The sequence below is a fragment of the Vipera berus genome (genome assembly GCF_964194415.1).
Source record: "Vipera berus genome assembly, chromosome: 2".
Lineage (NCBI taxonomy): Eukaryota > Metazoa > Chordata > Lepidosauria > Squamata > Viperidae > Vipera > Vipera berus.
The window spans coordinates 270538054-270562579 of NC_138203.1; the positions used below are offsets into that span (position 1 = coordinate 270538054).

A 24526-nucleotide genomic window follows, 5' to 3' on the forward strand; every position below is an offset into this window, starting at 1 on the left:
GTATAAAAAAACCCAGCTAGTTCAGATTGATTTCTTGCAGGTAGCCTTCAATTTACAATATTTTGTTTAGCAACCATTCGAAGTTACACCACCACTGAAAAAAATCCATTTTTTCCACACTTACGACCGTTGCATCATCATCATAGACACATGATCAAAATTCAGATGCTTGACAACTGGCTCATATTTATCACAGCTGTAGTGTCTTGTGGTCATGTGATCCCCTTTAGCGACCTTTTGACTGGCAAAGTCAATGGGGAAGCCAGATTCATGTTACTAACAATTACAGTGATTCATTTAACAACTGTGGCAAGAAATATAAATGGGGCAAGACTCAGTTAACAATTGTCTCACTTAGCGACAGAAATTTGAGGTTCAATTGTGACCATAAATTGAGGACTACCTGTATTGTATTCATTGCTATAATGAGAACTTGTTAAATAAATACAAGGGAAACTCATTCTGGTCCTCCTTAACACTGTAATTCTACTCAAAGTCCAGTTTTATTTAATTCAATATGTCCTATATTCAGGAACCTGGGGAATACTGGATCCCAAGCTAAATGTAATGAACAGTTTTAGAAGGGAACTTTAGAAGGGTATACACAGACAACTTTGGTTCATTCCTTTAAAATATTCTTAAATACAGACTTAGAGAAAAATATGTATATCATGTTTAGAATATACAGAAAAGACGCTTCAATTCTAATGGATTAGGCATCAGTCTAGAAACCAAGAAACTAAGTTCGGGTCCTGTTTTCGGCATAAAAGCTGGCTGGATAACTTTGGGCCAGTCACTCTCTCTCAGCCTAACCCACCTCAGAATGTTGCTCTGGTGGGGAAAACAGGAGGAAAAACATTTTATTGTTCTTAACATTTGTATTTATTGTTTTTTACCTTGGGCATTATGTTTAATTCCTTTTAACTTTTGTATTTTTTGTATTTTATACATTTGCCCTGTTCACTGCCCTGAGTCCTTCGGGAGAAGGGCAGTATATAAATAAAATTATTATTATTATTATTATTATTATTATTATTATTATTATTATTATTATTATTATTATTATTATTATTATTATTATTATTATTATTATTATTATTATTATTATTATTATGTATATTTGACACCCTGATAAAAGAGAAATAAAGAAGAAATTTCCTAACAGTGAGAGCAATCAACCATTGGAATAGGTTGTCTTCAGATGTTGTTGTGGGTGCTCCACAATACCTTCCCCGTGTCCTCCAAAGGTCTCACGCTACAATTCCCATTAGGCTGGGACTGCAAAAGCCACCAAATTAGGAAGGTCTTAACTAGTGTTTTTCAACCTTGCCCCCTTAAGAGGTGTAAACTACAACTCTCAGAATTCAACTCCCCACGACTGGGAAATTCTAGGTGTTCCACACATCTTAAAGGGGCCGAGGTTAAAAAAAAACACTGCTTAACATAAAGCCGCCTAAAGAAGGCTTCGACTGCTATCTAGTGGCTATAAATTTAAATTACACGACCCTGAAAGGAAAACGCAGGGCTTCCTCTGCTAACTGGCGTGCTTTGATGATGCAACTTAGAGCAAAGAAACGAAACTGGGCTTTGTTTTGATCAGAAAACCAACCGCTCCGACTCGGCTTGGATGGTGGTGTAACGTTAGGCGTGCGACTCCTACGAGGCTGCAGGTATTCCCGGCAGTGAAGTCACGGCAGGTAAGCATGGAATTCGGAAAAGGGAACAAGGAAGGTTCTTTAGGGACTTCATTAGTGGGGGAAAGTGGCAAGAAGGTGACAAGCAATAGGGAGAAAGCAGAACTACTTAACTCGTTTTTTGCATCTGTCTTTACACAAAGGGAAAAAACAGTCCAACCTACCAAAACCAGTGCCATAAAAAACAGAATAGAAACGCAAGTTAAGATAGGCAAAAAAATGCTAAGTGAACACCTGTCCAGCCTAGACGAGTTCAAATCACCAGGACCAGGTGGATTACATCCCAAAGTTCTCAAGGAACTGGCAGACGTGATCTCAGAACCACTGAACTATATTTTTCATAGATCCTGGAGCACCGGGGAACTACAGAGGACTGGAAGAGAGCTGATGTAGTTCCCATCTTCAAAAAAGGGAAAAAAATAGATCCCGGAAACTACAGACCTATAAGCCTGACCTCAATACCTGGGAAGATTCTGGAAAAGATAATCAAACAACAAATCAGCGAACACCTTGATGCAAACAAAGTCATCACTAAAAGTCAACATGGGTTTGTCAAAAACAGATCGTGCCAGACAAACCTTATCACATTCTTTGACCAAGTGACAAAACTAGTGGACCAGAGGAATGCTGTAGATATAATTTACTTGGACTTCAGTAAAGCATTTGATAAAGTAGATCACAACCTACTACTTGATAAGATAGAAAAATGTGGGTTAGACAGCATCACCACCAGATGGATTCGTAGCTGGCTGACAGGCCGTACTCAGCGTGTGGTCCTCAATGGAACTGCATCTACATGGAAGGAAGTGTGTAGTGGGGTGCCCCAGGGCTCTGTTCTGGGCCCAGTGCTGTTCAACATCTTCATTAACGACTTGGATGAGGGGATAGATGGGGAACTCATCAAATTTGCAGACGACACCAAGCTGGCAGGAATAGCCAATACTCCAGAAGATAGGCTTAAGATACAGAAGGATCTGGACAGACTCGAACACTGGGCACTATCTAACAAAATGAAATTCAATGGTGAAAAAAGTAAGGTTCTACATTTAGGCAGGAAAAATCAAATGCACAGGTATGGTATAGGTGGTACCTTGCTCAATAGTAGTAACTGTGAGAGGGATGTTGGAGTCCTAGTACACAATCACTTAAATATGAGCCAGCAGTGTGCTGCAGCTGCCAAAAAAGCCAACACAGTGCTAGGCTGCATTAACAGAGGGATAGAATCAAGATCAACTGAAGTACTAATACCACTTTACAATACTTTGGTAAGGCCACACCTGGAATACTGCATCCAGTTTTGGTCACCATGATGTAAAAAAGATGTCGAGACTCTAGAAAGGGTACAGAGAAGAGCAACCAAGATGATTAGGGGGCTGGAGGCCAAAACATATAGAGAACGGTTGCTGGAAATGGGTATGTGTAGTTTAACGAAGAGAAGAGTGAGGGGTGACATGATAGCAGGGGCTACCACAAAGAAGAGGGAGTCAAGCTATTCTCCAAAGCACCTGAAAGCAGGACAAGAAGCAACGGATGGAAACTAGTCAAGGAGAGAAGCAACCTAGAACTAAGGAGAAACTTCCTGACAGAACAATTAACCAGTGGAACAACCTGCCTCCAGAGGTGGTGAATGCTCCAACACTGGAGGTTTTTAAGAAGAGACTGGACAGCCATTTGCCTGAAATGGTATAAGGTTTCCTGCCTGAGCAGGGGGTTGGACTAGATGACCTCCAAGGTCCCTTCTAACTTCTTCTTCTTCTTCTTCTTCTTCTTCTTCTTCTTCTTCTTCTTCTTCTTCTTCTTCTTCTTCTTCTTCTTCTTCTTCTTCTTCTTATTATTATTATTATTATTATTATTATTATTATTATTATTATTATTATTATTCTCTGTCTCTGATGATCGTTATAGGAATCCAAGGCCAGGGCAGAGGGCAAAGGGCAGAGGTCAGCCCCTAAGCTGTCCCGGGGAATTCGGAGCCAGGAGTTTGGGGTTCTTTGTTTTATACAGATGGAAAAAGAAATCAAATCACCGTCTAATTTAGTACTAGACAGAGAATGGGGAAACAAAGGAGAGTAAATATTTATAGCGGTAGCAAACCATGCTTAGTTCCCACGTCATGCTAAGCCATAATGTAGATTAGTACTCCTATAACTTGCTAAACATGGCAGTGAAAGTTGGACCATAAGAAAGGCTGAGCGCCCAAGAATTGCGGCCTTTGAACTCTGGTGCTGGAGAAGACTCCTGCGAGTCCCTTGGACTGCAAGGCAATCAAACCAGTCAGTCCTAGAGGAGATCAACCCTGACTGCTCTTTAGAAGGCCAGATCCTGAAGCTAAAACTCAAATACTTTGGCCAGCTAATGAGAAGGAAGGACTCACTGGAGAAGAGCCTAATGCTAGGAAAGATTGAGGGCAATAGAAGAAGGGGACGACAGAGAACGAGGTGGCTGGATGGAGTCACTGAAGCAGTAGGCGTGAGCTTAAATGGACTCCAGAAGATGGTAGAGGACAGGAAGGCCTGGAGGAACGTTGTCCATAGGGTCGCGACTTCGCAGCTAACAACAACAACTTGCTAAACGAATTGCTTCAGTATCCAATTGTGCTGAACCAAAACCTAGCTATGTTGGGTGAATATCAAAGTGTTGGGCTAAAGTGAGATTGTATCTCAGCAAATGTATTGGGGGACTAATATTGTGAGATTTGATGTTAGTAATTCTGTTTTATGTTTTATAACGGTTGCTGTGAAGCACCCAGGGTTATTTGGGGATAAGATGGGCAATGGATGGAAGGAAGGAAGGAGAGTTTCATAGAGAAAGTGACTGTTGAGAGGGAAAGAATTCAATTATTGTGCTTACTGCTGATTAAAAGGGTCTGCTCCTAATTTAATACTGAAGATATTTGAAGAAAGAATGAGCCTGAATGGAAAAGGACAGGCTGGACAGAGACTGTTATTTGATTTGTACCCAGCTATGTTTGCTTCTGTATTGATTCGATTTATATAGTCACCTATCTCACATACAGGACTCCGGGGGAGGGATTACAGAATTAAAATACAAAAAAAAATTATTTAAAATTACCAAAATCATAACAACAACAAAACCATTCAAACAATAAAAACTGTTACAAAGCCACACACAAAAAAACACCCATAATCTGCAAGAGACTTTAAGGATAAGCAACAAGAATTAGCCAAGAATTGTGGACCAGTGACAAAGCGGCTATATTCACATTATGCTCATAAACTGGCTATCTATACTATACTCTAGCTTGTTCAATATACCAAACAAGAAGGTAACTAAATGATCTGTTTTAATCTAATATACTAAGCCACAAAAATCTAACCAAGCGAATCCTAACCAAGGTCAGGAAGTTGTGTCAGTGTATATACTGGGTCTTTTATCTAACTTGTTTAAGTGTCATGTGAATACAGCCAGGGTGTCCTTTGGGGACACTTAATCCCCAAAATTAGCAAATCAGGCTGAGAAGAGCCTCTGTTAAAAACCCCAAGGAACTGTTTGGTCTTTAGGAACTGTGCTGCTTAGGTTGACTTAAGAGTCTAATTCATATTTTAGATACCACATGGAGGTTACTGTAAAAGGACAGCTATCCTGGTACAAAACTTGGCTGACCAAATGATCCTCACTTTCTAATTAAAGACTGGCCCTTGAAAACACCCCAATCTTAGACTCATGTTAATAACTAATAAAGTAGCTGAAAATGAATTTGATCCTGGGGATTTGGATGTCCAGATGATAATTCTTTGTCTTGTCTCTTTGCCTATAATGTAAGACCAGCAATACTGGTCAATCTTACAGAATTGTCAGAAGGTTGACACAGAGAAAACGCATGAAGCACAAAGCAAAACAATGAACTTTGTAAATTGGATACTAAAGGTTCTTGTATTATTATCAATAATGCAGATAGTCCTCAACCTACGAGCACAATTGAGCCCAATGTTTCTGAGATATTTGTTAAGTGAGTTTTGCCCCATTTTATGAGCTTTCTCGCCATGTTTTTTTTTAAGTGAACTACTGCGGTTAAGTGAGTAACATGGTTGCTAAATGAGTCTGGCTTTCCCATTGACTTTACTTGTCAGATTGTGACAAAAGGTGACCCTGGGACACTGCAACCATCTTATTTATTTATTTAATTTATTTTTATTTTAATCCCATTTATATCCCGCCCTTCTCCGAAGACTCAGGGCGGCTTACAATCAACGTGCTTAGCAATAGCCTTCATTCTATGTATATGCCTGCTTATTAGGGCTTTCGCCCCCCCCCAGCGGCATTATTACAAAGTCAGCTTAATTGCCCCCAACAATCTGGGTCCTCATTTTACCTACCTGGGAAGGATGGAAGGCTGAGTCAACCTTGAGCCTGGTGGGACTCGAACCTGCACTAATTGCAGGCAGCTGGTGTTACTTAAGGAGGCATTAGCCCACTGCTCCACCAAGGCTCTGAGTTAGGAATCAGTTGCCAAGCGCCTGAATTTTGATCATATGACCATGGGGATGCCACAGTGGTGAAAGCGGTCGTGTCACTTTTTTCAGTGCCATTGTAATTTTGAATGGTCACTAAATGAACTGTTATAAGTTGAGGACTGCTTGTAATGTCAGATTTTGGATTGGACTGAGTCTTAAAGGTTCGTTTTGACCTTTGCCTCAGACCCAGAGGAGCACTGAGTGAGAACAGTTTCTCAGGTGCCTATTCTGAAGGCAGACGTTTCACGCTCATTCTTTTTGTTATTAGACACAAACACTTATGAAGCCCACAGCCAGTTCCAAGTCTTTCAGCCATGAGGATCATGAGGATGAATGCAAAGCCAAGCAACCAAGGAAGGATTTCAAGGCACCCCTTACTTTGCCGGTTACTCCCCCTCTGTACGATGCCCCTTTTCCCTTTTACCGGCGGCCAGCTGAAGTGGGATGCTTTTCCCTAGATGCCAAGCGGTGCTTCCATGGAGATGCTCGTCAGCTGCGCTACTACGCCCCACCCCCTTCCGAAGGCCCCTCCCCTGGATTTGACTTGCGTGATGGCTACCGTGACCGCTACGTGCGGCGGGATGACAGCATCCGTGAAGGCCTGGAGCACCTGCTGAAATGGATTGTGGAGAACCGGAAGCAGTTACAGACGGAGGACAAAGGGTGAGAAAGAGTTAGAGCAGGGGTCCCCAATCTGTGGGCCGCTGCCTGGTAGTGGCAGACTGGCCAATGCATGTGTGTGTGCGCGCACGCCCCCTCACTTGCACTAGCGCCATGGCTGCGGGGCACAAAAACAGGACGCTGCACCACGGGGCGCAAAAACGGGCTGCCGCTGAGTTTTGCATGAAAATGGGACAATACCATGCCCCGAGGTGTGAAAACGGGATGCCACCGCCGTGCCGCTGGATTCTAACACAATAGCAACAGCACTTAGACTTATATACCGCTTCACAGTGCTTTACATCCCTCTCTAAGAGGTTTACAGAGTTGGCATATTGCCCCCAACGATCGTCCTCATTTTACTGACCTTGGACGAATGGAACGTTGAGTCAACTTTGAGCCAGTCAGGATCAAACTGCTGGTAGTTGGCAAAATTAGCCTGCAATACTGCATTCTGTGCCACCATGACTCGTACCCATGTTTCCCCGAAAATAAGACCGGGTCTTATATTAATTTTTTTCTCCAAAAGACGCAATAGAGCTTATTTTCTCATTAGGTCTTATTTTTGGAGAAGTAAGGTAATAAAAAAACCTTACTTCTCCAAAAAAAACACAGCGTTCCGTGCGTCTTTGGCATCTAGTCATGCCGGCCACATGACCACGGAGACGTCCTCAGACAAGCGCTGGCTCTTCGGCTTTGAAACGGAGATGAGCACCGGCCCCTAGAGTCGGAAACGACTAGCACACATGTGCGGGGGAACCTTTACCTTTACCTTAAGGTAATAAATGCATCCGTCTGGCTAACAATCTTAACTGGGGCTTATTTTGGGGGTGGGGCTTATATTATGAGCATCCTGAAAAATCATGCTTGGGCTTATTTTCTGGTTAGGTCTTATTTTCGGGGACACAGGATGTTAGACATCTGGCAATGACATTGCTGGTTGTCAGGTGTCTACTGCCCATCTGTTCTAATGGTTAAGGTAAGGTAAAGGTTCCCCCGCACATGCGTGCTAGTCGTTTCCGACTCTAGGGGCCGGTGCTCATCTCCGTTTCAAAGCCGAAGAGCCAGCGCTTGTCCGTGGATGTCTCCGTGGTCATGTGGCCGGCATGACTAGATGCCAGAGGCGCACGGAACGCTGTTACCTTCCCACCGTAGTGCTCCCTATTTTTCTACTTGCATTTTTACGTGCTTTCGAACTGCTAGGTTGGCAGAAGCTGGGACGAGTAACAGGCGCTCACTCTGCTACGCGGCACCTTCTGATCGACAAGCTCAGCATCCTAACCCACTGAGCCACCGCATCCCTTATGGTTAAGATACCAGGCTGGAAACCAGGAAACTCGGAGTTCTAGTCTTCCTTTAGGCATGAAGCCAGCTAAATCGCCTTGGGCCAGTCCTCTCTCTCTCTCTCTCTCTGTCCTATGAAGAAGAAGGAAGCCAGGGCAACCTACTTTTAAAATCTTGCCAAGAAAATTGTAGAGACTAGTCTTAAAGCAATCACTAGAGGTGAACACTGACTCGAATGCATACTCCAAAATAGTTCCCTTGCCTTGGCTCTACTGGGATTTAGACAGACCTAGTTTCTTATCTTAAAATGGTTGGTTATTCATTTTTTTTTCTCTTTTTCTTCCTTTCTTTCTCTCTCCCCTTTCTCTCTTTCTCTCTCTCTCCCTCTCCCCCCCTCGCAGAAAGCTCCTGAATGCTGACTTTGTCACTTGGCGGGGGCATCTCACCAAAGTGCTGACCACCCCATACGAGACCCGAGACGGATGGTTGCTGGCTGTCACTCTCTTCCGAGGGACTTTGTACATTAGCGAGTTTGAAACAGAGGCTGCCCGCAAGGAGCGGGAGCAGCGCTCAGAAATGCTGAAGGAGCTCACGTACATGGGATATAAATTTGAGCAATATATGTGTGCTGGTAAGGTTTCTGGAGAGCTCCCAGCTCTTGATTTGAAAGCCAGGTCTTAGGGGCAATGCTCTTTTTTTTTCCTTTTTCCTTCCCCCCCCCTTCCCTAAGTTCCTGAACTGAAGCTGGTGGCTGCTCTCTTTTTCAGAGTGTTTGAATGATTAGGAATGATGCAGACAAAGTAGAAGGAGAGGGTTCTGTTCCAGCCTACTACCGGCCCTGCAGAAAAGCCAGGGACAACCCCTTTACAAAAGGGAACAGGCTGGAAGTACGCCCGCCAAATTTATTTACACAAAACAGATCCAAAACAGAGCAAACTGAGCAAAACAAAATACGAACCACTAAAACAGAAGCTGCTCAAACGGTTACCTTCAGCAACCAGCCCTCCCACACATTCCCCTTTTAAACAGTTCAAGGCGTGGCTTCTCTCTGCCTCCTTCCGAGGTGCCCCATTGCCTTCCTCTGTTTACTCCTGATTGACTGCCTCCTGCGTCAGGCATCCTTGAACAGGGCCAGCTGTGGGTCATCTTCATCCACGCTGTCAGGCTCACACAGCTGGGTCTGAGTAGTAACCAGATGGGAGGGGCCTGGCTGAGAGCTCTGCGAAGCCTCAGAACTGTCCTCTGCAGGCTCTCCAAACCCCTTCTTCTTCTGCTCCTCCTCCTCCTCCTCTGAATTGTCCGACCCAACTGCCGAACCCACAGGCTGACCCTGAATCACAACAGAGAGCCGTGTTTGTCTGTGGTAGCCAAAATCACAAAATCAGAAAAAATCTGGAAGAACCAGTGAGACACTTGGGGAAATGGATATTAATCAGTTAGTCCAGCTAATGATTGACTGGCTGCAATGCTACTTTTATTTTTGTTGACACTACAGGTAGTCCTTGATTCATGTGTCGAGGTTCCGACAGATGAGCTCTTCAAAGGACTCTGAGGCATTGTTTACCTTCAAAGTCTTTTATTAGAGCCCTAAAACATCGGCAATCCTTGCTAGGAGAAGCTGGAATCTGAATTCCCCTCCCTTTAGCACAATATGTTAAACACAATTCTCCTCCTTTTCATTGCTGTCATAAATCACATTCTCCAATTAGTTTGAAGGGTCAGTTTTCCCTTCTGTTAGACAACCCGCCAAATTCTTATTTTCTCTTATTTCGAGACAGCCTTGAGACACGTTCTTCCTCCCCCCTCCCCCAGCAGTAACTGGTTATAGCTCTTAAAGTAACACATAAGTTTAAATATGAAATAGCTGCTTCTTCATCTTTTGTCAAAGCAAGAACATTCGATGTTAGCAGCGTTGACAACCTGACCTTTAATTTAGTGACTGTTCAAAATTAAATCACTGCTGAAAAAAAATCCGGTCCTCGCACTTATAATTGGTCCTTGCACTTACGGCTGTCCTACTAACCCCATGTTCACATGATTTCAATTTGGGCGTCTGGCCTCCAGCTCACATTTATGGCTGACTGTGATGTCTTGTGGTGGTGGTGATCCTGATTTGCAACTTTTTTTGCAAATTTCCAGCCAAAAATATCCAAAAGAATAGGTTTGCACTTATGACCATGGGATTCATTTCATGACCATGGTAATTCGCTTAACAACCATCATAAAAATGGTTCTAAAATCATGTCTGATTCATGACAGAAATTCCAGGCCCAATTGTGGTAGTAAGTTGAAGACTGTCTATACCGGGGGTAGGCAACCTTGGCTCTTTTATCACTCGTGGACTTCAACTCCCAGAATTCCTGAGCCAGCATGTTTCAGCTTGGAAACCTCTCCCTTTCCCCTCAGCATAGCTGGCTCAGGAATTCTGGGAGTTGAAGTCCATGAGTCACAGAAGAGCCAAGGTTGCCTACCCCTGGTCTATATAGTTACTTGAACTTCCAGGAAGTGCCCAAATTTCTCATTCTTCTCCAGATGCTCCGGATGGGATTCCTGATCCAACTGGAGTAGTGAACACAAATGAAGCTTTCTGCACCGTGATTCGGTCCCGCCTGGGAAGTCACTCCCTTCTCTTCTCGGGAGAGGTAGATTGCACTGATCCCCGAAGCCCTTCTCCGCAGCCCCCTACTTGCTACGTGGAGCTGAAGACTAGCAAAGTCATGCACAGCCCTGCTCAGAGGAGAAGTTTTTACAGGTGAGGAAGGAGCAGTCGAAATTGTGTTGGCACTGGCTGAGGAATTCTGGGATTTGAAGTCCACAAGTCTTGAAGTTGCCAGGTTTGAAGACCCCTGTCCTAAAGAAACAAAGCACTTTCCAGCTTACCGGGTGGGTTTTCCTTAAATGCAGGTTTGCATTCGTTACAGTCATCTGCCTTTTTTCTTTTCAGGCACAAGCTGATCAAGTGGTGGGCCCAGTCTTTTCTTCCAGGGGTATCCCGGATTGTGGCAGGGTATCGGGGGCTGGATGGCTCAGTTGTAGGGCTGGAAACTTTTGAGACTATGAAAATATTCAAACTCATTCGGGTAAGTTTAACTATGGAAAAAGGCCGGGCCCTTTAGCGTCGCGTCAGGGAACATCCTCGACAGGATCCAAAATGCCAAAATGGCGGCTGCAGCCGCACAGTTGAAACCTGGCCACTTTTTTAAAATATGTCTTGCACAACCCTGAATTGCAAGTTGCCTGATGCAAAGCTTACACAGGTAGTCCTCGACTTACCACTGTTCATTTAGTGACTGTTCGAAGTTACAATAGCACTGAAAAAAGTGACCGATGATCTTTTTTCACACTTATGACCGTTGCAGCATCCCCACGGTCACGTGGTTTCCATTTGGACGCTTGGCAACTGGTTCATATTTATGACGGTTGCAGTGTCCCGGGGTCATGTGATCCCCTTTTGCGACCTGATAGGCAAAGTTTAGTGGGGAAGCCAGTTTTACTTAACAACTGTGTTACTAATTTAACAACTGCAGCGATTCACTTAACAAAGGTGGCAAGGAAGGTGGTCAAATGGGGTAAAACTGACTTAACAAATATCTCACTCAGCAACATAAATTCTGGGCTCAATTGTGGGCGTAATTCGAGGACTACCTGTAGGCTTCTCTGATGGCAGCTGACATCGATTCTGCTAAACATCTTCTTTGGGGTTTTGCCGTGTTGTGTTCTTATCGGATATTGTTCCTTCTCACTCCTTTTTCCCCTTGTTGATTTATTATTATTGTTAAATTTATTTGCTGCCTTCTTTGCCCTGGGGCTACTCTATGCGGCTTACAATAATAAAAAGGAAGAAAAATGAAAAGGCGCGTGAAAAGAAGCGACATATTAGAACAATAAATTAAGCAATGACAAAGGAACACAACAAGAATAAATACAGGATAACCAAAAAGATGGAAAGATGGAAAGCAGAGAGCAAAGGAGAAGAAGGAGGGGGAGTCTGTTATAAATCTAGCAATGACCTCCAGTGTGGAATTCCCCCATTTGGTCCATTTTATATAATAATAATAATAATAATAATAATAATAATAATAATAATAATAATAATAATAATAATAATAATAATAATAATAATAATAATTATTATTATTATTATTATTATTATTATTATTATTATTATTTTATTTATATACCGCCCTTCTCCCGAAGGACTCAGGGCGGTGAACAGGGCAGATATATAAAAAATACAAAAATACAAAAGTTAAAAGAAAATTAAACATATGCCCAACTAAAAACAGTAAATACATATATTAAAATGACAATAAAAACCCGACCCATCCCCCATCAGGCCAGGCCGGCTTGTTCAAATAAGAGTGTCTTCAGATCGCGACGGAAGGAGCGAAGGTCGGGCGCCATCCGGAGCTCAATCGGCAACCGATTCCATAGCTCCGGAGCGCCCACAGAGAAGGATCTCCCCCTGGGGGCCACCAATCGACATTCTCTGATCGGTGGCACCCTGAGGAGACCCTCTCTGTGGGAGCGCACAGGGCGGAGGGAAGTTGATGCCGGCAGCAGGTGCTCCCTAAGGTACTCCGGACCCATGCCATGTAGGGCCTTAAACACCATTACCAGTACCTTTATTCATGTCCCATCTTTATTTTTTTTTATAAATAACGTTTCTTCCTCCAATTTTCCCCATAACAACAACCCTGTGAGGTGGGTTGGGCTGAGGAGAGAGAGGGACTGACCCACATTCCCACAGCCAGCTTTTATACCTAAGGCAGGACGATAACTTAGGGTTTCTTCAATACTTATCCTTTGAGGCTGTCCTTTTCATTCTCCAATTTTATCCACAGATCTAAGAGTTGGCGTGTCTCTCTTTCTTATGAAATAGATTACTTGAAACGTCCTTGATGGTCTAAGCCAGTTTTTCTCAATCTTGGCGACTTTAAAATGTGTGGACTTTCAACTCCCAGAATTCCCTAGCTAACCACGACACAAGACAGTTATAAGCTAGAGTAGGACAAGAAAATCCTGCTGGTGATGTTACCTAGTTTGGTAACGAAACGTTCAGAAATGATATTGAAACAAGCTTAGAGAGCAAACCACAGTTAAAAGAGAGACCCTCTTTAACTCTTAGATCTACGGATCTTTCAGAGAAACGCTGGTCTAAACAGAAACTATCATTGCTCTCCTGACCAAGGAAAGATCATTAATTCATAGAACAGATGAATCTTGGATACCAGCAAGACTATTTCTTTTAAGGGCTGGAAATGAAAAGATATATACTGTACTTGGTTGTGTATATACCTCAAAACAGAAGCCCCGGCTGGATTTATTTGTAAGTTACAATTTCTTCACTACTCCGACAGGATGATCCAGGCTGTTGGAAGCCAGCGGTGTGTATGAATTTCTGTGCTGCTTTTCTAGCCTTTTTGAAGACAGTGGTGACGGAAGACAATCCAAAGTGAGTAGTTGTAATTTTGACACACCTGGCAGAAAGCCATGATCATTCAATAGGTGACTAGACCAAGACATGAAGCCTGAGGATCTCTGGAAGTTGCTAAATGGTAACTCCTAAGCAGCCATAGCTGGTGTGGCCAACAACTAGAAATGCTAGAAGTTGGACTTCAGCAACATCTGGAAGGTGAAAGGTTCTCCATCCTTGCACGGCTTAGGAGAGAGATGTCTCCTCTTTGGTTCCCAAGCATTGGCAACAGTGAAGTGTCACAAGCTAATCATTAAAAGAGAGACAGACCAGCAATCCTAGGTTCTGCAATGATGGTGATGGACAATTGGAATTATTTCTGAGGAAACTGAACATTTGCTGCCCTGATCTCAAACGTTCACTTTCATTTGTCTGAAATGGTACAGGGTTTCCTGCCTGAGCAGGGGGTTGGACTAGATGACCTCCAAGGTCCCTTCCATCATCATCACCATCATCATCATTATTACTATGTGTACGGTCACTCATGCGCTCGTGACCTCTCGCCTTGACTACTGTAATGCTCTCTACATGGGGCTTCCCTTGAAGACCACTCGGAGGCTCCAACTGGTACAGAATGCGGCCGCGAGAGTTGTCTTGGGAGTTTCCCGGTACTCCCATGTTACACCTTTGCTCCGCGAGCTGCATTGGTTACCAGTTGTCTTTCGGGTGAGGTTCAAGGTTTTGGTTACGATCTTTAAGTCCCTACATGGCATGGGTCCGGGATACCTCAGGGACCACCTGCTGCCGGCATCAACTCCCCTCCGCCCTGTGCGTTCCCACAGAGAGGGCCTCCTCAGGGTGCCGCCAGTCAAGGAATGCCGACTGGTGGCCCCCAGGGGGAGGGCCTTCTCTGTGGGCGCTCCGGCATTATGGAACCAACTGCCGGTAGAGCTCCGGACGGCATCAGACCTCCGAACTTTCCGTCGTGGCCTGAAGACCCACCTATTTGAAATGGCTGGTCTGGCCTGACGGGGGATTATGGGTTTTAATTTGTTGTTTTAGATTTGTATTACTGTTTTAATTGGGCATGGGTTTAATCTTTTTTAATTTTTGTATTGTCTTTTTTATATATGCCCTGTGAACCGCCCTGAGTCCCTACCAAGGAGAAGGGCGGTATACAAATTAAATAAAACTTAAACTTAAACTTAAACTATTACTACTGTTACTATTATTAAATGTAAAAAAGATGTTGAGACTCTAGAAAGAGTACAGAGAAGAGCAACAAAGATGATCAGGGGACTGGAGGCTAAAACCTATTAGGGTCAGTTGCTGGAATTGGGTACGCCTAGTTTAATGAAGAGAAGGGTGAGGGGTGACATGATAGCAGTGTTCCAATATCTCAGGGGCTGCCACAAAGAGGAGGGAGTCAAGCTATTCTCCAAAGTGCCCGAAGGCAGGACAAGAAGCAATGGATGGAAACTAATCAAGGAGAGAAGCAGCCTAGAACTAAGGAGAAACTTCCTGACAGTTACGATTAATGAGTGGAACAATTTGCCTTCAAAAGTAGTGAGTGCTCTTAGACTGGAAGTTTTTAAGAAGAGACTGGACAGCCATTTGTCTGAAATGGTATAGGGATTCCTGCCTGAGCAGGGGGTTGGACTAGATGACCTCCAAGGTCCCTTCCCATTATTATTGTTGTTGTTGTTATTGATCATTGCAGTCAGCCAGATGTTCAGACTGGATTTGGCATTCTTGTCTACCTGTCGAGTCCTTACCAAGGACCTGGGATAGGCAGATGTGGATGTTTGATGGTATTATAGATATTGTCACAGGATACTATAATTATTATATTATTATTATTATTATTTCTTCCTTCCTCTCTTCCAGATTGGTTCATCTCTTTGCCTGGAACCCAAGGCACCCGGTTTCCTTCACAGTGCATCAGGATTCTGAATACCGTTTCCTGCCTGACTGGTACGTGGAGGCTCTGAGTGCGGAGAAGCCCCCCACATCATGACTCTCAGATTGGTGCACTGGAAGTTGAGCTGGTTTTGGGTCGAGGAGCTGCTGGGTGGTGGAGAGAAACAGGCACCAAGAAGTCAGTTACCTGCTACTTGGAGAACGGGAAGTCGGCACGATGGCACTGCTGTGACAACAGAGGAAGGTGAAACCAACTGCCAGTGCAATTGTCTTCTGTTGGTGCTTCTGCAGCATGTTCTTTCTCATGTCATCTGTGGTTTGCAAACAATAAAGGAGGGAGCAAAAGTATAACGATGAACGAAAAGTGTCCTCTTGTTGATTGAAGCCTAGTTGAAGTCAAGTAAGATGGTTTGAGCTCTGCATGTGTCTCAGCCAGTTGTGGGTAATTTGGGGCACACATTATCTTTAGCGTAATATCCATAATTGGAACATATTTTTATTTTTTATTTATTTTTATTTTTATTCCATTTATATCCCGCCCTTCTCCGAAGACCCAGGGCGGCTTACAAGCTTAGCAGTAGCCTTCATTCTATGTATATGCCTGCTTATTAGGGCTTTCACACACACACCCCAAGCGGCATTATTACAAAGTCAGCTTAATTGCCCCCAACAATCTGGGTCCTCATTTTACCTACCTCGGAAGGATGGAAGGCTGAGTCAACCTTGAGCTTGGTGGGATGCGAACCTGCACTAATTGCAGGCAGCTGGTGTTACTTAAGGAGGTATTATTTATTTATTTTGCAGATGATACCACTCTAATGGCAGAAAGTGAAGAGGAACTAAAGAGCCTCTTGTTGCGAGTGAAGAAGGAGAGTGCAAAATGTGGGTTGAAACTAAACATTAAGAAAACCAAGATCATGGCATCTGGCCCTCTCAATTCCTGGCAAATAGATGGGGAAGAAATGGAGGTAGTGACAGATTTTATTTTCCTGGGCTCCAAGATCACTGCAGATGGGGACTGTAGCCAAGAAATTAAAAGACGCTTGCTCCTGGGGAGGAAAGCCATGGCAAATCTAGACAGCACACTAAAAAGCAGAGACATCACCCTGTCAACAAAAGTACGTATAGTCAAGGCTATGGTCTTCCCAGTTGCAATGTATGGCAGTGAAAGCTGGACCATAAGAAAGGCTGAGCGCCAAAGAATTGAGGCCTTTGAGCTATGGTGCTGGAGAAGAGTCCCTTGGACTGCAAGGCGATCAAACCGGTCAGTCCTAGAGGAGATCAACCCTGACTGCTCTTTAGAAGGCCAGATCCTGAAGCTAAAACTCAAATACTTTGGCCACCTAATGAGAAGGAAGGCTCACTGGAGAAGAGCCTAATGCTGGGAAAGATTGAGGGCAATAGAAGAAGGGGACGACAGAGAATGAGGTGGCTGGATGGAGTCCCTGAAGCAGTAGGCGTGAGCTTAAATGGACTCCAGAAGATGGTAGAGGACAGGAAGGCCTGGAGGAACATTGTCCATAGGGTCGCGATGGGTCGGACACGACTTCGCAACTAACAACAACATTTATTTATTTATTTATTTATTTATTTTATTATATTTGTATACCGCCCTTCTCCCGAAGGACTCAGGGCGGAACAGGGCAATACATGTTAAAAAACATTAGCCCACTGCTCCACCAAGGCTCCATATTTAATATGATGTATCAATTGGATCAGCCTTCAACAGACACACAGACATAAACTACATTTACGTCCATTCAAAAGATAGAACAAAAAGCTGAGAAGGAAACAAAAAGACCAGAACACATCCTCTCTAGCAGTCAGTACAAAGATAAGCATGATGGGGTGAGCTCCTGTTTTTGCTCCACCTAGCAGTTTGAAAGCGTGCAAATGCGAGCAGAAATGTCTTTGGACAATGCTGGCTCCCTCAGCTAAGAAACAGAGATGAGTATCGTCCCCTAGAGGCGATACTGGACAGGGGAAACCTTATAATAATAATAAAGTTGGAAGGGACCTTGGAGGTCATCTAGTCCAACCCCCTGCTCAGGCAGGAAACCCTATACCAGGGGTGTCAAACTCAATTTCATTGAGGGCTGCATCAGCATTGCGGTTGCCCTCAAGGGGCCGGGTGGGTATGGCCAGGGTGGGCGTGGCCTACTGGGTGGGCGTGGCTAGAGTGCATATGGCCTACTGGGTGGGCATGGCCAGCTCTACATCGTTCGCATCAAGGGTGCCTATGGGGGCCTGGGCAGGAGTGGGACAGATCTGAGGGTCTCTGGCAGAAGGAGGGTCTCTGGGCCAGGGCCAAGGCAGTGGGGGCCGTTCCCTCACTGTTTCCAGGATGGCTTCGTGGGCCACATGAAACCACTTCGCGGGCCGGATCTGGCCCCTGGGCCTTCTGTTTGACATGTCTGCCCTATACCATTTCATACAAATGGCTGTCCAGTCTCTTCTTAAAAGCTTCCAGTGTTGGAGCATTCACCACTTACAGAAGCAGGTTGTTCCACTGGTTAATTGTTCTAACTGTCAGGAAGTTTCTCCTTAGTTCTAGGTTGCTTCTCTCCTTGACTAGTTTCCATCTGTTGCTTCTTGTCCTGCCTTCTGGTGCTTTGGAGAATAGCTTGACTCCCTCTTCTTTGTGGCTGCCCCTGAGATATTGGAACACTGGTATCAATACCTTTACTTTTTATTTATTTTATTTTATTTATTTTAATTCCATTTATATCCCGCCCTTCTCCGAAGACTCAGGGCGGCTTACAAGCTTAGCAGTAGCCTTCATTCTATGTATATGCCTGCTTATTAGGGCTTTCACACACACCCCAAGCGGCATTATTACAAAGTCAGCTTAATTGCCCCCAACAATCTGGGTACCCATTTTACCATTTTGCTGTAAGCTGGCTGGGGAATTCTGGGAGTCGAAGTCCACATGTCTTAAAAGTTGCTAAGTTTGAGAAATATTGGATTAGATCAGGGGTCCCCAACCTATGGGCTGTGACCCACTACTGCACAGTGGCCTACTGGCCACCGGGCCATTGGACAGGCTGGCCGATAACGCGCACTCACCCGCACTCACGCTAGCACCTGCGGACCCATTTGCGCCTGCGCGCGGAGCTAGTGGTGGCTAGCACCTGCGCGCCAACACAAATGGGGCCAGTAGCGCACCCAGGTTGCACAGCCCGTTTGCACCTGTGCACGGGCTAGCAGGGGTGGGGGGCTAGAGCCTGTGTGCATGTGCAAACGGGGGCCGTTAGCCCCATGCGGATTTTGCGGCCCATTTGCGCATGCACACGGGGGCTAGCAGCAGCGGTTAGCCCCTGCACACCTACGCAAATGGGGCCGCTAGCACCGTGTTGGTGCGCACAGCTGTTTGCGCACACGCGCGTGTGCGCACGCAAGTTTCCCAGCTGCTCCCTTTCCCTCCAGGCCGCCAGCATGAAAAGGTTGGTGACTTCTGGATTAGACGATCTTCAGATCATTCTGGGACTCCAGTGAATCTCAATTTAAGCCAGTATTAGAATGCTTGGTTAAATCCTCAGATTGGTTCTGAAGGAGATTGTGGGAAGGGGGCAATAAATTAAAAGCCCCCTACCCAAATACAACTTCTCGGGGGGGAAAACATCAATTCTGCTATATGGTGTCAGATTGGGCTGATAATTACAAATATGCTTTCTAGCAAGAGAAATTAGAGGACTGCCAGAGTTGGTCCTCCAGACTTCAGTTCTCCAGGCTAACCACTGCAGCGCATTTTCAAAAGTTCAGAAACACTCAGCAATTTAGGCTTAGGCCTTAGAATACGGAATTCTTTTAATACATCTCTGAACTCTTATTAGCTTTGTTTTCTGCTCTTTGGCAGCAATAAAGTTAGCTCACGTTCTGCCTGGGATCATCTAAAATTTCGGTCCTTTCTCGCAGGTAATTTTGTTAAGCCAGATCCCCTCTTCCTGCTTCCCCCCTTCTATAGTTGTGTATGTGATGTTTTGTCTCGGTGCAGAACTATGGGATGTTTTTGGCCCTGTTGCTATGGAAGAAAAAAACAAAACAAAACCCCAGCAAAGTAGCAGCTTTGGGCCAAACACAGAATCCAATGCGATCAGCAAAAAGAGGCCAGCAAATTGGAGAGAAGATGGAATATCTTTCCTACCAACAAAGGAGGCGTCAACCTGTTTGGGCCACATCTTTTACTACATGAAGACAGCCCCCCCCCCCCGCCGGTTTGGCACAAGGATGCAATTTTTATTGTTTTACATCTGCAGATGCATTGCAGAACCTCTCAGAGGTCAGAGTAAGGGAGGGAGCAACTTCCCAGGGCGGCAAAAAGGGTCCCGTCCAGCTAGCGTCTCCCCTCACTGGGTGTAGAGGCTGGCGGCAAAGACAATGTCTCTCTTGATCATGTTGGAGGCGGCTTCCATCTTTGCGTGCAGGGTCGGCTCGCCCGTCACCCGGGCGGCGTTGCGCATCTCGCGACAGGTTTCATCCAGGCGCTGAATGCAGCGGACGATGATGCCTTCCTGCACGTCTGTCAGGTGGGCGATCTCGGCGAAGGGCTAGAGGAGGACAAGAGAGGAAAATGGAAGACCTTGGATCTCGGGACTGAAGCGCACCTTATTTGTCAGAACGGCCCGCCTCACACCTTGACTAGTTTCCATCCGTTGGCTTCTTGCCCCGCCTTCAGGCGCTTTGGAGAATAGCTTGGCTTGTGGTAAGTCGAGGGCTACCTGTATTAAGCACCCCCACCCCCAACTTAAACCCCCAGATGTATTCGATTACAATGCCCATCGCTCCCCATCAGCAAGATTTAGGCTGCCTGGAAAACACGGGCTCGGAAATGTACGACAATTTTTGGTTCTGTTTGAGTAACGGAAGCACAATTCGAATGTAGCTGTTCGGTTTGCTGTTTTCGTGGCCGGGGTCTATTTTAACAGGTTAGGATAAAATGGAGCTTGTCTATGATCCAAATGAGTAAGTAGATCCCAGCCCTCTGGGTGACTTTAGTAGACCATGACTGTTCAACCATGACAACCCACTGGAGGCTTCTAAAAAGTCACTGGACAGCTACTTGTTTGAAATGGTATAGGGTCTCCTGCTTGAGCAGGGGGTTGGACTAGATGACCTCCAAGGTCCCTTCTGACTCTGTCATTCTATTGTTCTGTTAAATAAATTCAAGGGCTAATGGGCTGTGCAAACCCAGTTTGCAAGTTAGATCATTGCTGCCCGCAGTTTGCAACCAGGGAGAGCAAAGTCTGAGTGACAGGTCTTGCTTAATGACTTTGTAGGGAAGGGACCTATCAACCACCACTTTCTGATCTTCAGGAAAGCGAATTGGGAAGGGAAGGGGTGGAGCCTTCATCCTTACCATGCCACGGGCCCACTCGTAAACCACCTCCACCAGCCCGAATTTGTACTGCTCCACAAAATCCTCGACCGATTCTTGCAGGCCGCACTTGCGTTGCAGCAGGGCAATCTGTTCGGCTACGGAACGGATGTGCTCTATGCCCTGAAGGATGAAGAGGGAGAGAAGCTGGGGGGGGGGATCCATTGTTCTGTTCCAGCCTACGACCGGTCCTGTTTGTGCGTCAGGGACAACCTGTTGTGATTCAGGGTCAGCCTGTGGGTTCGGCAGTTGGGTCGGACGACTCAGAGGAGGAGGGGGGTGTTGAAGAGCTTGCTGAGGGGGTTGAAGATCTTGCGGATGATAGCCCTCAGGCAGGCCCCTCCCACTTGGTCACGACGGAGACCCAGCTGTGTGAGCCTGACAGCGTGGATGAAGATGACCCACAGCTGGTCCTGTTCAAGGACGCCCGACACAGGAGGCAGTCAATCAGGAGTAAACAGAGGAAGGCAATGGGGCACCTCGGAAGGAGGCAGAGAGAAGCCATGCCCTGAACTGTATAAAAGGGGAATGCGTGGGAGGGCTGGTTTGCTGAAGGCAACCGCTTGAATTGGTCCTGTTTCATAGGTCCTGTTTCATGGTTGGTGTATTGTTTAGCTCTGTTTTATGTTAATAAATTTGGCAGGCTTAATTCCAGCCTCTTGCCGTTTGTAAAGTGGTTGTCCCTGCCTTTTCTGCAGGGCCGGTAGCAGGCTGGTACAGAACACAACCCCTTTTTCCTTTTTACAGTCAATAGGCTGGAAAAACCCAACCCAAATTTATTTACAGTTCAGTCAAACAAGCAACAGAATATTTCCTTCAATAAATGAATCAAAATATCAAACAAGAGTCAACAAACAAGAGTTAAACAGAAGTAGCAAGAACAGACCAGGATTCTCTTAGAATGTCTCCAAACGGTTGCCTTCAGCAACCAGCCCCGCCCACACCTTCCCCTTTTATTATCAGTCCCAAGGCGTGGCTTCACACTGCCTTCTCCTCCTCTCACTGAGTTGCCTCATTGATTTTCTCTGCTTTGCTCTGCTGGATTGCCTTCTGCTTCTAGCATCTCTGAACAGATTCAGTTGTGACTCTTCTGAGTCCAGCACCTCGTACACACAAAGCTGAGCCTCATGAGGAACATGACTGGAGGGGCCAGGCTGAGAGTCCTGCAGTGTATCAGAGCCTCCCTCTGACACCAAAGGCTCTCCAAACCCCTCCTCCTCCTCAGATTCATCAGACTCAACTACTGGGAGCACAGGCTGAATCACAACATCCATCGAGGAGACACTGACCTAAATGGCAGCTCAAGTCCACCCCTATGTCCCACTTCCCTCCCATCTTCCACTACCTACTCACCTTTTTAAGAACAGAGGGCAGCTGGGGCTCCACCTGGGTGCGGACCTGGCACACCGTGCAGCTCAGCAAGGCCACAATCTCCTCAGGTCGCAGGTCAGTCAGGGCATTGTCCAGAAGCAGCTGTGTCAGGAGCAGCTCATGGTTGCTGATCTGACGGGCCACGCTGCCCTTGAGCTCCACGGCTCCTCCTTCGTTGATGTAGCCCAGGGAACGCAAGACCTGAGGTGACCAGAAGTGGAGACTAAAAAAAAAAAGCCCAACCAGCTCTACCTCTGGCCAGGGAACAAAGGAGAACATTCTCCCTTGGATGATTCCATGAAATTGACAAGACTTCACCCTAGGGACATGCTGTAGTAGAAATAGCACTAACACTCAAGATTTATATACCGCTCCACAGCCCTCTCTAAGCGGTTTTACAGAGTAAGTATATTGCCCCCCCACCCGCCCAACAATCTGGGTCCTCATTTTACCAATGTCGGAAGGATGAAAAGCCGAGTCAACCTTAAGCCGGTCAGGATCGAACTAGTGGAAGTCGGCAGAGTTAGCCTGCAATGCTGCATTCCAACCACCACACCGCCACGGCTCGACTTCAACTTCTAAGCCGAAGTTGAAGTTGAATGCTGTACCAGCATCAATAGCCATTTCCGCTTCTCATTAAGTCCCTGGCCATCGGACCGCTCCAACCGCAGAGTGGCACTCACTTCGACCCGCTGGTGATACTCGGGCAGTAAGAGAAGGGACTGGTCCGACAGCAGGAAACGCAGCTGCTCCAGTTCGTCCAACACCCTTTGGCGCTCTCGGAAGCGTACAAACTAGAGAGGGAGGAAGGAGATCCGGAAGGTGAGAGAAAGGATGCAAGTAAATCGGAAAGCCTCTTGGGAAGGAAGGGACCACATCCCCCAGCGACCACGGGGTGGAGGAAGGAATGCTTTTCAACGCAACCAAAAGAGGCCAGGCTGGGCAAGCCTGTCTGAATATTTGTTAAATCTTTCTGGAAAAGAGAGTCATCTCTTAAGTTCTACGGCTGCGACTCCTCATTCAAAGGAAACCGGTACCGAGCTGCTGCTTGTTAAAGAACATGATGAATGAAAAGGACGTGATGTGATAGCAGTGTTCCAATATCTCAGGGGCTGCCCCAAAGAAGAGGGAGTCAAGCTATTCTTCCAAAGCGCCCGAAGGCAGGACAAGAAGCAATGGATGGAAAACTAACCAAGGAGAGAAGCAACCTTGAACTAAGGAGAAACTTCCTGACAGTTAGAACAATTAACCAGTGGAACAACCTGCCTCCAGAAGCGGTGAATGCTCCAACGCTGGAAGTTTTTAAGAAGAGACTGGACAACCATTTGTCTGAAATGGTGTAGGGTTTCCTGCTTCAGCAGGGGTTGGAGTAGAACAGGGGGCCCCAACCCCCCCGGCCCGTCGACCAGTACCGGGCCGCAGCATGCCAGCAAACGGGCCGCACAAACAAGCAAAGCCCCATCCGTGGGATGCAGGCAGCACACAAAACCACGCACCCTCCGATCCGCGGAAAAATCTTTCTCCATGCAACTGGTCCTTGGTGCCCAAAGGTTTGGGGACCTCTGGACTAGAAGACCTCCAAGGTCTCTTCCAACTCTTGTTATTCTGACTCTTGTTTCCAACTTTTGCCTCGGAGATCACCCAAGCTTCTGGGATAGGAGGGGGAAAGACCAGCTGAATCAGAGAATAATAGGGTTGGCAGGGACCTTGGAGGTCTTCTAGTCCAATCCCCTGGCCAAGGCAGGAATCCTTATACCATCCTGAAGAAATGGTTGTCCAATCTTTTCTTGAAAACACTCAAGAATTCTGCAATTGGCCTACTGCGACTATTCTACAGAAAAAAATTGAGATAGACAGAGCTAGAGCCAGCCAGCCAGGCAGACAGAATTAAAATTGAAATTAATATGCGTGAGCGCGTCGTCTTTGTATTTGCTAGATGTGAGAAGTGAAAATGCGGACAACGTGCTACCTGCCTTCCACCAAATCCTCAATTTATTTCTACCCTGCCGTTCAGAGGTCGGAACAGCTGACAAGGCCAAAAAAAACCCGAAAACCCAATACATCAACCATCCCAACAGGATCAACGGGGCTTGAAAAAAAGAACAAAAAAAGAACAAAAACAAACTGAAAACAAGAAAGAGGCAAACTTAAAGGCTGGAATAGCTGCTAACTAATAATTTCCTGGTAGGTGCGGTTTCCTGATGTTTTTTTTTTAAAGAGATGGCGAGGAAGGGAAGGCAACATCAGGAGAGAGTTCGGTGGAGGCTGGCAATTGTAACGAACTCTGGATCACAGTTGACACTCCTCGCTCCCGTTCCTTCCGAACTGTACC

The 24526-nt window shown here is 45.8% G+C and overlaps 2 protein-coding genes across 3 annotated transcripts in view; one reads left to right on the plus strand and one right to left on the minus strand.

Annotated features, from left to right (window-relative positions):
* Positions 1–1531: 1531 nt before the first annotated feature.
* DXO (decapping exoribonuclease) lies at positions 1532–16243 on the plus strand. Of its 2 annotated transcripts, XM_081322004.1 has the most exons (7): positions 1532–1697; positions 6438–6832; positions 8515–8744; positions 10646–10865; positions 11058–11193; positions 13474–13568; positions 15417–16222. In XM_081322004.1, exons 2-7 carry the CDS (start codon positions 6450–6452, stop codon positions 15544–15546), a joined length of 1194 nt encoding a protein of 397 aa, XP_081178130.1. In that variant the 5' UTR covers positions 1532–1697; positions 6438–6449; the 3' UTR covers positions 15547–16222. The 2 variants fall into 2 exon arrangements, with proteins under 2 accessions (XP_081178130.1, XP_081178131.1); XM_081322005.1 differs by lacking the exon at positions 13474–13568 and having other exon boundaries at positions 15417–16243.
* A 1528-nt stretch (positions 16244–17771) lies between these two features.
* Positions 17772–24526, minus strand: part of SKIC2 (SKI2 subunit of superkiller complex) — a 51914-nt gene continuing 45159 nt past the window's right edge. Inside the window, exons 26-29 of the mRNA XM_081321987.1 lie at positions 22878–22988; positions 22177–22395; positions 20806–20946; positions 17772–19996 (exon numbers count right to left, since the gene is read on the minus strand). Coding sequence (XP_081178113.1) covers positions 19796–19996; positions 20806–20946; positions 22177–22395; positions 22878–22988 — 672 coding nt within the window. The 3' untranslated portion in view covers positions 17772–19795. The remainder of the gene's footprint in view (positions 19997–20805; positions 20947–22176; positions 22396–22877; positions 22989–24526) is intronic.